At 36.8% G+C, this 14,189-nt stretch overlaps 2 protein-coding genes across 2 annotated transcripts in view; one reads left to right on the forward strand and one right to left on the reverse strand.

Annotated features, from left to right (window-relative positions):
* Positions 1-1,604: 1,604 nt before the first annotated feature.
* LOC148954291 (protein CFDP2-like) lies at positions 1,605-2,447 on the reverse strand. The gene has a single exon (XM_089086224.1). The coding sequence runs from the start codon at positions 2,445-2,447 to the stop codon at positions 1,605-1,607; it is 843 nt and encodes a 280-aa protein (XP_088942350.1).
* A 6,737-nt stretch (positions 2,448-9,184) lies between these two features.
* Positions 9,185-14,189, forward strand: part of LOC148954292 (putative ATP-dependent RNA helicase DDX5) — a 109,999-nt gene continuing 104,994 nt past the window's right edge. Inside the window, exon 1 of the mRNA XM_089086182.1 lies at positions 9,185-9,265. Coding sequence (XP_088942308.1) covers positions 9,225-9,265 — 41 coding nt within the window. The 5' untranslated portion in view covers positions 9,185-9,224. The remainder of the gene's footprint in view (positions 9,266-14,189) is intronic.

Consider the following 14,189-nt stretch of genomic DNA (forward strand, 5'->3'; position numbering starts at 1 on the left):
TTATATTCCCCAGGGCATAACTTACAACCATTGCCCCGAGGATTATGGGGGAGTGGCCTTCTCAAAAATATATTTTCTATTTGAAAATCAATTATGTTGAAAAAAATAGTTACCTCACAATTTTGATGTGATATTGTGGGGGAAATAATAGGTGGGGGGGGGGGGGGGGCTAGTTGCCCTCCAATCACTTTCGAATATTAAAAAGGGCACAAGTTTCTACGACAACTCCTTCGATACGAAGTGCCCGGGTATGGAGGAAAAAAAAACATTGTGCCCACATGGTTCTTTACTTAGGCAGCGCTTGCGCGCTGCCTATGATGATAAATAGCCTCGCTAAGGAATTTCCCGAAAGATGGAAATTTATGGATGACCTAACAGTTGTTGAAACCTGTTACAAAAACTTAGTGAGCAACCCTATGAGCATCCTCAATGATATTGCAGATGACGCTGCAGACATAGACTTGAGAGTAAACCCCACTAAATCTTAGATAATGTCAATATGTTTCCTTAAAACCTCACCCCTTTTCCTCAACCCTATCCCCCCAGATATTTCTGTTTCTTCCTATAAATTACTTGGTGTTACAATTTCCTCTAATTTAAATTGGGATATCCACGTTAAAGATATTGTCCATAGAGCTAATGCTTCCATGTTTCTCCTTAAGCTCTTGAATAAATTTAATGTCCCCCCATCCCATTCCTTAATGATCTATACTTCCTTTGTCCGCCCGCATCTTGAATATGCTTGTCCAGTTTGGAATCCTGGTATCTCCCGTGATGAATCAGAAAAAATTGAATCCATTCAAAAAAGAGCCCTGAGAATAATTTTTAAAGAAGATAAGCTAACATACTCGTTCCTTCTAAAAAAGGCCAAGCTGGAAGCTCTTGAGCACAGGAGAGGAACGTTGTGCCTCCGTTTTGCAAAAAAATGCAATAATAAACCCTCGAACGCAAACATATCTTATCAGAAGGGAAGGTCTTCTTCTCCCATATCAGACTGAAGAGGGTTTCCAATTGCTCCGTTACAAAGTGTGGTGAGGCCTTGTAAACCTCGGGAGGGAGACCATCTTCTCCAGGAGACTTTTGTTTTTTAGCCGTTTGATCACGTTTAGTATCCCTGAAGCTGAAGGTGGTGCTACGGTGGTCTTTCAGCTGTTGGTGGCACCATCGGCGTTGCATCTTGCCCATCTCTATTTGGATTAAGCAGGTCTTTAAAGTGATTCTTCCAGTGATTCTACGTCAGGAATCACACTTCCTTGAGCCTCTTTTAAGGGACTAGCGATAGGTGACTTTATTCCAGTTATTTCTTTGAGGGTTCTATACAGCCTTCTCATGTCATTATTTCTGGCTGCTTTTTCCATTTCTAAAGCAACCTCATCCCAAAATTGTTGGTGGAATTGACGAAATCTTGTTTTAACCTGTTTACGTAGCGACTTTTTTTTTACTGCGATTGATGCTTCGATGCCTGTCGCCTAGCCTCGATTAGCTTTACAGTTTTCTCTGAGACATAATTTTTCCTCGTTTTTGCAGGGGCATAGCCGATAACTTCAGCAGCCACCTTTTCAGTGGTGTTCCGGAATTGTTTCCTTCGGGTGGTAGGGTCTTCATCAAAGTCGGTCAGGCTTGCGAAACTGGTTCTGTAACTTCAGGCAAAAGTCTTCTTTCACTGTTTGGATTTTCAGTTTCTCCACATTTAACTTCCTTTTTGGAGGTTGTCTCTTCCTCGTGCTCAATTTCAGGAGTAATTCCCCGCCTACAAGCGTATGATTGCTTTCAGATCTTGACCCCATGCACGGCCCTCTGTAAGCTCGAGAATCGATGACTGAGGAGCGGCAACGCTGACAGATCGATATATGGTCAGTTTGGGTAGTTGTGGAGCCATCGTTTGAGCGCCAAGTTATCCTTTGAGAGGGTTTGTGTTGGAGCATAGTGTTGGGGAGGGTAAGGTTTTGAGATCTCGTGAATTGGAGTAGTCTATCCCCATTACAGCACCGCTGGCCGTAAGTGAATGGGCCAACAATATTACGAACATTGGGGTCTGTTGAGCCAACGCGGGAGTTCCAATCACCCACAAAAATTAGAAAGTCTCGTTTGGGGCATTTCTGCATTGTAATCTCCAGATTAGTGTAGAAGGAGTCCTTATCAGCATCTGTTGCCAGTCTCGTTGGTGCATAGACAGCAATAATAGAGATGTTACATAATCTTTCTTTAAGTCGTAGTCTGGCTATTCTCGGGTTCACTGGATCCCATACAAGATGGGCTTTTTGTGCACAGCGGCCTATCATAAAGCCGACTCCATGGTCACCGGATCCATCATACACAGCAGAGTTGAGGAATAAGTACAAGTTGTCGGAGTCACGGACTGGTATGGTTTCTTCAGACACTCCTTTCAATCTTGTCTGTGATAGACAAAGAATGTCTGCTTTGTAACAGTTCATTTCCATAGCCATCCCTAGCCTTGTTGATTCCAGGTCGAGATACAATTGCGAATAAACCCTAAAGACCTTTTATTGGATATAGTTAAAAATCCTTCTCCAAACATTGCAAAGTCCGGGTAAGTAAAATGAATTGTTTCTCTGTTTAAGATGTTTAAAGAATGCTTCCCTCGTGTCAATCATAAGACTTTAACACAGAGTGGAGACGGCTTCCTTTCATAACAGGCGATACAGATTTAAATGTTAATTAGTCTGTAGTTAATTTTTAGAAGTGTGTTGCCAATTTAAAAGATGGGGCTGACAATCCTTCCTTACAATTTTTTTTTACATTGACGTGTCTATTTTATTCCAATGCTTGAGCAGAGCGTCAGTTTTCTGAGTTAAATTAATGAAGACCCCACTCCGCAGTAGACTGAATCCGAAAACAGTCTCTGATCTTAAGCATGTCAGAAGAGCAAATCCTGACCCAAGTTCTTAGAAAATCCCGGATACCCCTTTTACGAAAGCAAGAAACTGGAAAGAGTAACTCCCAAGTTAACCATGTTCCAAACTCGATTATGTTTACTTCGATGGACAAGTATTTAACATATTATGTCTTATATATGGTTAAAAAGTAGGTTATAAATTAAGTCCAAAACGAAGATCTCTTCTAGTTGTTTGTCTAGATTTTGCTAAATAAAACTGTAATCTTTAGCTGTCTTTGTCTTCAAAGCATCCTAAATTACATCCAAATCAATGCCAAATTAAAACAAACCAAGATACACCTTGAAAGAACATGAGCAAATGCACCAACTTTTTTCATTCCTCAACATTCTTGGGGGTTTTGTTTAAAAAAGGTGAATGGAGATCAATCTAATGGTCTATTTTAATTTTTCTTGCATGAGAACAAAGTGTTATTCGAAAATACTTAAGAGAAAAGGCCAAATTGATCTTGAATCAACTCGATTTTTTAGTGCCTGCCTGTTTATGCTGCAAAGCAATAGGGAGTTCCAATTCATTTAAAATTTAAAAAGGAGGAGGGGGTTTTCAAATTTTTTAATTCAGATATAAAAGGGATACCTCTTAAAATTTGGAAGAGGGATTTTTTAATGAGATTGAATCATAAGTTATTTTTAAAATGTATAGAAAATAACTCTCCCCTCCCTCTTCTAAGTGCCGCTCTTGATAGCGAAAAAAGGTCTTGCCTTTATAAGAGACGAAAAAGTCAGAGATCAAAAGTTACGGAAAAGTCACGTTTTTAAGGGTTTTGACGTTGCGAAATTTTTTCATCTGCTGGCTCGGGGCCATACTGTGGTGTTTCTTTTGTGGAAGTTTTCCCCACTGTAGAGTGCAGACGATCTGGTATCATACTATTATCCTTTCCTTATTAGCTTAAAGGTTATTCAAAAAGGCAATGCAAAGAACTCCCCCTAAAAAAAGGTCCCTCCGGATCCCACCCCAAATACTAACGAAATTGATCCATTTTTGCCCCATCCTGGCTGGTCAAGCTCCCTATCACAAAGCTCACATGAAAGCTCAAATTCTGAGAATAGGACAATGATCAGTGTTGGAGCAAATGTCACTATAGATGATAATGGCTTTCAAGAGGTCCTTTCTAGGAGCTCCAAAAAAGGAAAAAAACATCCCCAATCAAAAGTATTTCCCCTCCTCCTTTCCAAGATTATCCTTCCCAAAACTTAGGAATTTACCTCAAAATTTCTCCAAATAGCCCCTTTGAAATAACAAAGATTACTACAATAAGGGTTGCAATTTTCAAAATGTTAAAATCAATGTTTTCTCTTAACATTCACCGTGATGGATCTTTGCTAATAGCTGTCCAAGATCAGCAATCAGCTGATATAATACTTAATCTAAAATCTCTTCTGAATACCCCAATTAAATCAATTTAATGTAACCCAAAACAATCCCCAACAAAAATAGTAGTATATAATGTTCCCCTAGAAATACCAATTCAGGAGTTAAAAGAACGGCTCTCAGATAGGGCTGGTAACACAATCCCTGTAGAAGATGTCACTCAACTGGATAAACCCAACTCTAATGCATTAAAAACAAGTAGGTCTTTACTATTTACACTGAAGGAAAAAATTAATATTCCAGAAAGGCTATTCCTATTTGGGCGAATCCAACCGCACAAGGAAAGCAACCCTAAGCCTAACCTTGGTCAGAATTGTCTGTAACTGAGACACACAACAAATAAATGTAATGAAATTCTTCCAGCCTGTAGTAATTGTAAAGGCTCCCATCCTAAAGAGTTGACAACTTGCAACAACACTCGGCCTACATGTATCAATTGTAAAGGCCCACATGAATCCACCAATAAATTACAATGCCCTGCATATAAGAAAAGAGCACTAACACTCCAAATAGTAACAGAGAAGGCCATTCCATACCATTCTGCTACTATTGAAGCAAATACTGCCAAATCCTACCAAATAAAACTTATATTGAAATGAAATGAATCCCCCAAGTCAAACACTCCCAATGCATTAAGTACTCCATGCAAAACACCATCCTTTAAGCCCCCCAGCTCACATCTCTATCAGAAAGAATCACCAAGCCAACAAGCTTCCTTGCCTAGTGAGATGAGGTTGGCCTGGTACCCCCTCCCAACAAGAAACAAACCAGAAACACTACCAGGAATTAATCCCTTAACTGACAAACTGGATCCACAACCAAATATGCAACCCCCAAATATATGCTTAATCATTCTAAACTGCAATGCAGTTCAGGCCATGAATATACAACAAAAACAAAAATCATTGCTGAATTGGCAAAAATCTACATGCCTAATCATATGCTCATTCAAGCAAAAAAAGATCTGGCTTTACTATTAAACAAAGCTAAACATTGATACACAGTCATATGAAAAATAAAACAACAACACAACACATATCAGTACTCCAGTGGAACATAAGATCACTTACAGAAAATAAGTTATATGAACTAATACCTTTTATTAATAATACTTCCATCAATATTGCTTGCCTCCAGGAAACTCATTTAACCCAGAATAAACAAATTAAGTCTCTGGGATACACTATCCTGAGAAAGGATAGATCATCAGAGAGAAAAGTAGGTGGAGTAGCTTTAATAGTTAATAATAATATAAAATTCTGTGGCATCAACTTTCCAGATTTTTTAAATGATGTTGATGAAATTGGTATCAGTGTTTGGCTGAATAATACAAAACCTTACATAATAAGCTTTTATAACCCTAATGGCCAAACTACAGATGCCATGGGTTTCTTCAGCTATATAAATAATTCTAATATGTTAAAAATATCATTATTTGTGGAGACTTTAATGCCCACAGCCTTTTATGGGTGAATAAACCAGCAAATAAAGACGGTAAGTTCATTGAACGCACGACTTCAAATAATAATCAATTAGCTGTCGCTACCCCTCCAAACCTGATTACATATTTCAACCCCAAAAGCAGCAGTTTCTGTACAATTTACCTACAAATTATGTCTTTAAATATGAGTATTTTGAATAAAATTTATATAAATAAAATTGATAGTCTATGTGCTGACCCCTTTGCCATAGTTTGCTCCCTAAACGAATCTGCTGAAACCCTATCACATACCTCCAAATATATCAACATTAAAGCAAATTGGCCTATGTTCCAAAATAAGCTAAATAATGAAATTACAAGTTTCACCCAAAATTCATGCATTTCAAACGCAACAGCTGACTCACATGATGAAGTTTTGAGAACGTAACAAACAGATACAGTTAATCGAACCACTCCCATGAACCCGTCTAGAAATTATTCCCTAAAAAACAGTCTAAGCGTCTGGTGGACCACTGATTATCAACATAATGGAAGAACAAAAAGGCTGCTTGGAGAATATTCCTAAATAAACCATCACCTTCTACTCATTTAAAAAAGATACAAGCAGAAACGAATCTAAAAAGAACCATAATAAATGCTAAATATAACTACTGGAATAATTTTGCAAATAATCTCTTCAGAGAAACACATGAGCCAATTATATATAAAGTCATAAGCCACATCTGTTGGGAAAAGAATTCTCCCATCCCATTCCTGTTTGAGCTTATACATAATAATACTCATTATGACAATGATAATGAAAAGGATAATCTATTCCCCACTCCTTTTGTTAATAATCTAACGGCAAGAAATTGTAATAAAATACCCCCCATTTCTATGAACACAAGTTACCAACCTCGCCCAGGATCCGAGTATATAACCAGCCCATTTTCAATCCAGGAAATGAACAATGTAATACGTCATATTATTACCAAGACTAGCGTCAGCTATGACAATATACACCCTACATGGATAAAGAATCTCACCCCTCCATACAAACAGGAACTTCTAAATTGTTATAATCATGCTTGGGCTTCATCTATGTTCCCCAATATCTGGAAATGTTCGTCCCTCTAACCAATCCTAAAGAAAAATAAACCCAAAAAAAAACCTGAGTCCTTTAGGCCCATAATGATTACTCCTATTATGGAGAAAATAATAGATAAAATGATATATTATCATCTCCTTTGGTTTTTTGACAAAAATAATATTATCCCTCACACTCAAACTGGCTTCAGGAAATACCTTTCCTCAACATATGCTTTTATATTGTTAACAAATGCAACGAATGAATCTTTCTCAAAAAATAATGTCCTAGTTGCAGGTTTCCTTGATTTTAAGGGAGCATGTGACAATGTGAACCACCAGATTCTATTAACCAAGCTTGCTAACCTTGGACTACCCCCTAAGCTAGTATCTTTTATAAAATCTTTCATAGAATTGCCAAGTTTCATTGTTTGTGTAGGTTCAGCCTCTTCACCCCAAAAGACAATAACGAAAGGCCTTCCTCAGGGAGCAGTCCTCAGCTGCCTCCTTTTTGTCCTGTATCTCTGGGACATGAACCTCCCCCATACGAATCTACAATATGCTGATGATCTGGTACTATGGTCATCTGGCAACACCTTTGAGATTGCACAGTCAAAGCTGCAAAAGTCACTTTTCCAATTTGAAAAATTCTCTCAACATTCAAATTTACCCATTGCACCTACCAAGTCAAAAATAATCCAATTTCACCGAAAGTAAAATTATGTTAATGCAAGACTAACTCTAAATGGAACAACTATTCCAGAAAATAATCAAATTAATTACCTAGGTCTCATGCTTGACCAAAAACTTAATTTCCACTTCCACATTTCAAACACAATAAAAAAATGCTATAGAAAAACAATTATACTAAGAAAAATTCTTTCTACACCCCGGGGCTGTAAGGAGAAAACCTTACTCCAGTTTTATAAATCACATATAAGACCCCATATTGACTATGGGCTCATCGTCTATGGTGCATGTGCAAAGACCCAGATGCAAAAATTTAAACAATACAAAACGATATAATACGTCTCATATTTGGTCTTAGGAAACCCACAAGCACCAAGTATCTGCTTATGGAGAGTGGATTAACAACAATAAGGGAGAGACGTAGTTCTCTCTTGATAAAACATCTTACAAATTTGAATCAAATAGCTCACACACCCTACATAATTGGTTAAGAAATCCAGCCATGTATAGAGGCATTGTCGACGAGTATGCCAATATTCAGAAGAAGTTCCCTGTACCTGCAAAGTCTATTGCACCTACTTTCCCCCAATCCCCTCCATGAAATTGGTCAATCCCCACAATAAATACTGATTTATCAAAGTGGACTAAAGATTTAACCCCCATTGCTTTTGTCCAGAAAAAATTTGCTGAACTTAATACAATTACTTATAAAAACCATTTCCTAATATTTGTTGATGGGTCTGAAATTAATGAGAAGGTAGCAAGTGGTGCCTTCCTTCCTCATCTGAAAATTGCAATTGTTGAAAAATTGTATAATAATGCATTTATAATGTCTGCAGAGTTAAATGCCATAATCATGGCATTAGAACACCTTATGGAAAATAAACTATTGATTGATAATTCAAATAATATTATAGTTTATTCTGACTCTTTATCAAGCCTCGAGTTGCTGTCTTCAGCTCCTCAGTATAAGCTGGATATTGACACTTATCATTGTCTTAGTATTATAGATAATCTTGCTTCAAGTGGCATAAGAACTTATTTTCAGTATATTCCTTGCCAATCTGGTATAAGTGGTTATCATCAGGTTGATGAAATAGCGAAAAATGCTATAAATATTGACCAGCCAAGTGGGAGACCAATCCCCATTAGAGATATTTACCGATGGAGACTATCAGATATTATGTTTAATATGAAAAATCCTACTCTTTCCCCCTTTCCCAATAAGTATTTTTCTAAAATTTATCACAGAATTCGTTCTGGAACAAATGGACTAAACTTTCTTGCATTCTCGTATCAGTTTCATAATTCAAGTGGTTCAGTTCCCCTGTCCCCTCTTTGCAGGTATTGTATTATGAATAATGAAACAATTGACCACTGCCTATTTGAATGTAATATACTGACGTCTGCACAGCATACCTTGCAATGTAAACTGTTAAAGTGCTTTAAACACCACAAAATCTCACTATCAGCCAAGAGCCTAGCCGACTATTCCCGCACACAGCGCACAGAAATTGATATCAATCATCTTATATTTGAACTGCCTTCAGTTGAAAGATCTACTGAACTATATTTGAGAATATCTAATAAATAAGAGACAACCAAGCCAGTAGCTCTGTAGCCCACAGAGTGAAGCAAAAGGACTAAATAGTATCAACTGAAAAGGCCGCCTGCTGTGAAATAGAAGAAGAAGAAGGGAACATTTGTTTTTGAAAAAGGTTTCAGTTATCAGAGAAAGAAGAATGTCCTACCGTGGTAGCAGTAGAGGAGGATCCTTTAGAGGGTATGTTTTCAAATCAAGATATCATCATAATTTTGACCATTGATGTTTAGACCTAGGCTAGCCTATATTATCAACCTCAGCTTTATATGAGCTTGGCTGTGCCAATGCATAGTGGGGGTATTAAGAATATAAGAAGGAAGGGTAAAATTCTACTTACTCTTTGACTATCTTGGAAAGGGGTTAGGTTAAGAAAATGAAACTTTCAGGGATGGTTCTACAGGCTAAAGTATGTCCCCGGAAGATATTTTGAAGTACCCACCTCCACTCCTTCTCCCTCTAGAGGGTCCTGACCTTTGATGACCTTTAAAAAATATGTGAGTTACAGAAGTGAAACCTTTCAAAATAGATCTTCTGCTTAAATGAAGTACAACAAAATTGTTTTCAGCTTCACAACTTTGCTCAATCCCAATTTACAAGGTTTTAAGATATGCAAATACCTTTTCTAAATTTTTGAAATAAATTATTTATATGGCTTAAAATTCTGCTCAAATAACTGAAATTGCATTTTCAGAGCTAAAGCCAGATAAAAAGAAACTGATAACTGAAAATTAATGTAAAATGTTGTTTTGTCAAAATTTCAGTGGGTAATAGACCTCTCACGTAGGCAAATTTGAGGACCCTCTAGAGGAAGAGGGAATGGAGGTAGGTACTGCAAAATACCTTCCCGGGACATACTTTAGCCTGTAGACCCATCCCTGAAAGTTTCATTTTTCTAACCTAACCCCATTCTAAGATAGCCAAAAGTAGCTAAAGTAGAATTTTACAGAAGGAAGTAATATAGGTAAAAATATACATATTGATTTAATTCAGCTAGGAAGAAAGTGAATACATCACTTGGTGCATTTTTTATGCCCTTTCCAAATTTGGTAAATTTTTTGTTGTTCATATTATTTTTTTATGAACAAAGTAAACATACCACTCAATGCCTTTTTGGTAAAATTCTAGTTTTGCTACTTATGGCTATTTTGGAAAGGGGTTAGGTTTGGAAAATGAAACTTTCAGGGATGGGTCTACAGGCTACAGTAGCCTATGTCCTGGGAAGGTATTTTGAAATGCCTACCTCCACTCCTTCTCTTTCTAGAGTGCCCTGGCCTTTTAAAATCTGTGTGCTATAAAAGTGAAACCTTCCAAAATAGATCTTCTGCTTAAATTAAGTACAATAAAATTGTTTTTCAGCTTCACAACTTTGCTCAATCCCAATTTATAGCCTAAGGTTTTAAAGATATGCAAATACATTTTTTAATTTAAAAAAAAAAAAACATTGAAATAGCCTAAAATTCAACTCAAATAACAGGAATTGCATTTTCAGAACTAAAGCCAGGGAAAAAGAAACTGATTAATGAAAATTAAGGTAAAAGTTGTTTTGGCAAATTTTCAATAGGTATAGGACCTGTCATGTAGGCAAATTTCTGAAACCTCTAGAGAGAGATGGAGTGGAGGTAGGTACTTCAAAATTCCTTCCCAGGACATATTTTAGCTTCTAGACCCATCAATGAAAGTTTCATTTTCCTAACCCAATGCCTTTCCAAGATAGCTAAAGTAGAATTTTACTGCCTTTTTTCATGCTCTTTCTAAGTATAATATTCATTTTTGTTGGAAATGAATTTTATCCCCACCCTTATATATATACCAATTCAGGGTATATATTTGCACATTAGGAGGTTGGGGGGGGGGGAGATAAACTTACTTCTCATTTACATCAGAAATAAAACCTATTGGAATTTTGACAAAACAACATTTTACCTATATTTTCAGTTATCAGCTTCTTTTTCTCTGGCTTTAGTTTTGAAAATGTCATTCCTGTTATTTGAGTAGAATTTTAAGCCATATCAATGGTTTTTTTTTTCAATTTAGGAAATGTATTTGCATATCTTTAAAACCTTGTAACTTGGGACTGAGCAAAGTTGTGAAGCTGAAGACAATTCTGTTGTATTTCATTTAAGCAGAAGATCTATTTTGCAAGTTTTCACTTTTATAACACACAAATTTTTAAAGGTCTTCAAAGGTCAGGACCCTCTAGAGAGAGAAGGAGTGGAAGTAAGTACTTCAAGATACCTTCCCAGGACATACTTTAGCCTGTAGACCCATTCTTGTAAGTTTACTAACCTAACCCCTTTCCAAGATAGCCAAAAGTAGCTAAATTAGAATTTTACCCTAGTTGCTTTTGGGGCAAATTCCACTTGGAACTCTTAATGGGGCTCCAAAAGGAAATGCTAAAATCTAGTTTAGCTGCTTTTTACTATCTTGGAAAACGGTTTGGTTAGGAAAGTAAAACTTTCAGTAATGAATCCAGGGCTGGATAAAGGGTGATTGGAACAATTTGGCCCTGCATTTAAAGGGCCTGTGCTGCCATCAAAATGAATAAGTAGATAGATAAATATTTATTGGCAAAAGAACTATCTCATTTCTTAGTAAAAAAAAAATGCAATAACAAAATAATACAATAACAATACATAGTTACCACTGTAAAAAAAACACAACAGGTAACAGTCAGAAAATACAAAAGTCATAAATATAGGTTATAATTATAAAATATTTTATATCTCATAATATAAAAAGATAAAAAGGGTAACAAATAAAATAACCAAATATTCAAAAATAATATATACAAAACAGTTTAAATTTTTGGCAAACTTATGGGTTGTGATTTTGGTTGATTTTATTTGTAAAAAAGGGAATAAAAGTTTTTTTTGTAACATAAGGTATAAAAGGGTATGAGAGAAGGGATGGGTTGGGACACTATATAGGGGTGGGGATTTCTTATGGTTGAGTGGCGGCTAAGAAAGTGGTTTTCAGTATGGGGTTCATTTGTGCTGACTTCCCAAAACAGAGGCAAAAATTTTTTCTTCTGGACTCGAGGGTATCAAGTTTTGAAGTTTTAAGGAGGTAGGAATATAGGACCTTGCCTTCTTTATAGATAATCCTCAGGGCTCTTTTTTGAATATTTTTGATTTTTTTGGTTGCTTCAATTGAGAGGCCTGGATGGAAAACAGGACAAGCGTACTCGACCAAAGGACGTAAAAAAGAAATATATACCTTTAGTAACAGAGGTGGGGGGGGGCAATCGAGTGGAGTTAGCAGATTCAGGAGGAAAAAGTGATAAGTGTACGTGATGGGGGATGTTATTTATATGTGTTTTTCAATTTAAGTCAGAAATTATGGTAATGCCTGGGACCTCAATGCAAGTAGCAGCAAGCTCAAAAGGACTAGGAAGACGGAAAAGTTGAGGTGGGATCTTGGTCCCCCCAGATCCCACCTCAAATAACAGTGAAACTGATACCCATCTTGGCTGGTCAAGCTCACTATCTCAAAGTTCAAATGATAGCTCAAATTCTGAGAATAGGACAATGATAAGTGTAGGGGCAAATGTCACCATAAATGATGATAATGGGTTTCAAGAGGTCCTTTCTAGAAGCTCTAAAAAAAGGAAAAAAATATCCCCAATCAAAAGCAGTCCTTCTCTCCTTGCCAAAAATCCTCCTTCCCAAAACTTAGGGATCTACCGTGAAATTTCCCCTATTACCCTCTGGAAATTAGAAATGATTGCTGCAATAAGAGTTGCAATTTTTAAGCTGCAAAAAACACTATTATCTTTTAATATTAGCCGGGATAGATCTTTGCTAATATCTGTCCAAGATCAGAAATCAGCAGACACAATAATTAACCTAAAATCTCTTCTGAATACCCCAATTAGGCCTAATGCATCTAAATAGAACCCAAAACAATCACCAACAAAAATAGTAGTTTATAATGTTCCCCCAGAAATATCCATTCAGGAGTTAAAACAAGGGCTCTCAGATAGGGCTGGCAACACAATCCCAGTTGAAGATGTTACCCAACTTGGCAAACCTAACTCTAATGGCCTAAAAACAAGCAGATCCTTCTTATTTACACTGAAGGAAAAAATTAATATCCCAGAAAAATTATTCCTATTTGGGCAAATCAAACCACACAAGGAATACAAACCTAAGCCTATCCAGTGTCAGAAGTGTCACAAACTGGGATACACGACAAACAAATGCAATGAAATTCCTAGAGTGTAGTAATTGTAAAGCTTTCCATCCTAAAGAGTTGACATCCTGCAACAACACTCAGCCTACATGCATCAATTGCAAAGGCCCACATGAATCTACAAATAAATCACTGTGCCCTGCATATAAGAAAAGAGCTCTAACACTCCAAATAGCAACAGAGAAGGCCATCCCATACCCCTTTGCAGCAATGGAAGCAAATGCTGCCCAACAATACCAAATAAAGCCTATAATGAAACCAACCAAAACCCCCAAGTCAAACGCCCCCAATGCATCAAGTTCCCCGTATAAAACACCATCTTCTAAGCTCCCTAGCTCACATCCCTATCAGAAGGAATCACCTAGTCAACGAGCCTCCTTGTCCAGTGAGAGGATGTCAGCCTGGCCCCCCCTCCCCCCAAAAAAAAACAGAAACACTACCAGGAATTAATCCCTTAACTGACGAACAGGATGCACAACCAAACATGCAATTCCCAAATATATGCTTATTCATTCTAAACTGTAATGCAGTTCAGGCCGTGAACATACATCAACTACAGAAAACAAAAATCATTGCAGAATTGGCAAAAATCTACATTCCTGATGATATGCTCATTCAAGCAAAAAAAGATCTTGCTTTACTTTTAAGAAAGCTGAACATTCATACACAGTCATATGAAAAATAAATCAACAACACATCACATATCAATACTCCAGTGGAACGTAAGATCACTCACAGAAAAGAAGTTAAATGAAGTAATATCTTTTATGAATAATAAATCCATCAATATTGCTCGTTTCCAAGAAATTCATTTAACCCAAAATCAACAAATTAAGTCTCTGGGATATACTATCCTGAGAAAGGATAGATCATCAGAGAGAAAAGGAGGTGGGGTAGCTTTATTAGATCAAAA

The sequence above is a fragment of the Artemia sp. Qi Xiang Cuo genome, chromosome 3 (genome assembly GCF_049724085.1).
Source record: "Artemia sp. Qi Xiang Cuo chromosome 3, ASM4972408v1, whole genome shotgun sequence".
NCBI lineage: Eukaryota > Metazoa > Arthropoda > Branchiopoda > Anostraca > Artemiidae > Artemia > Artemia sp. Qi Xiang Cuo.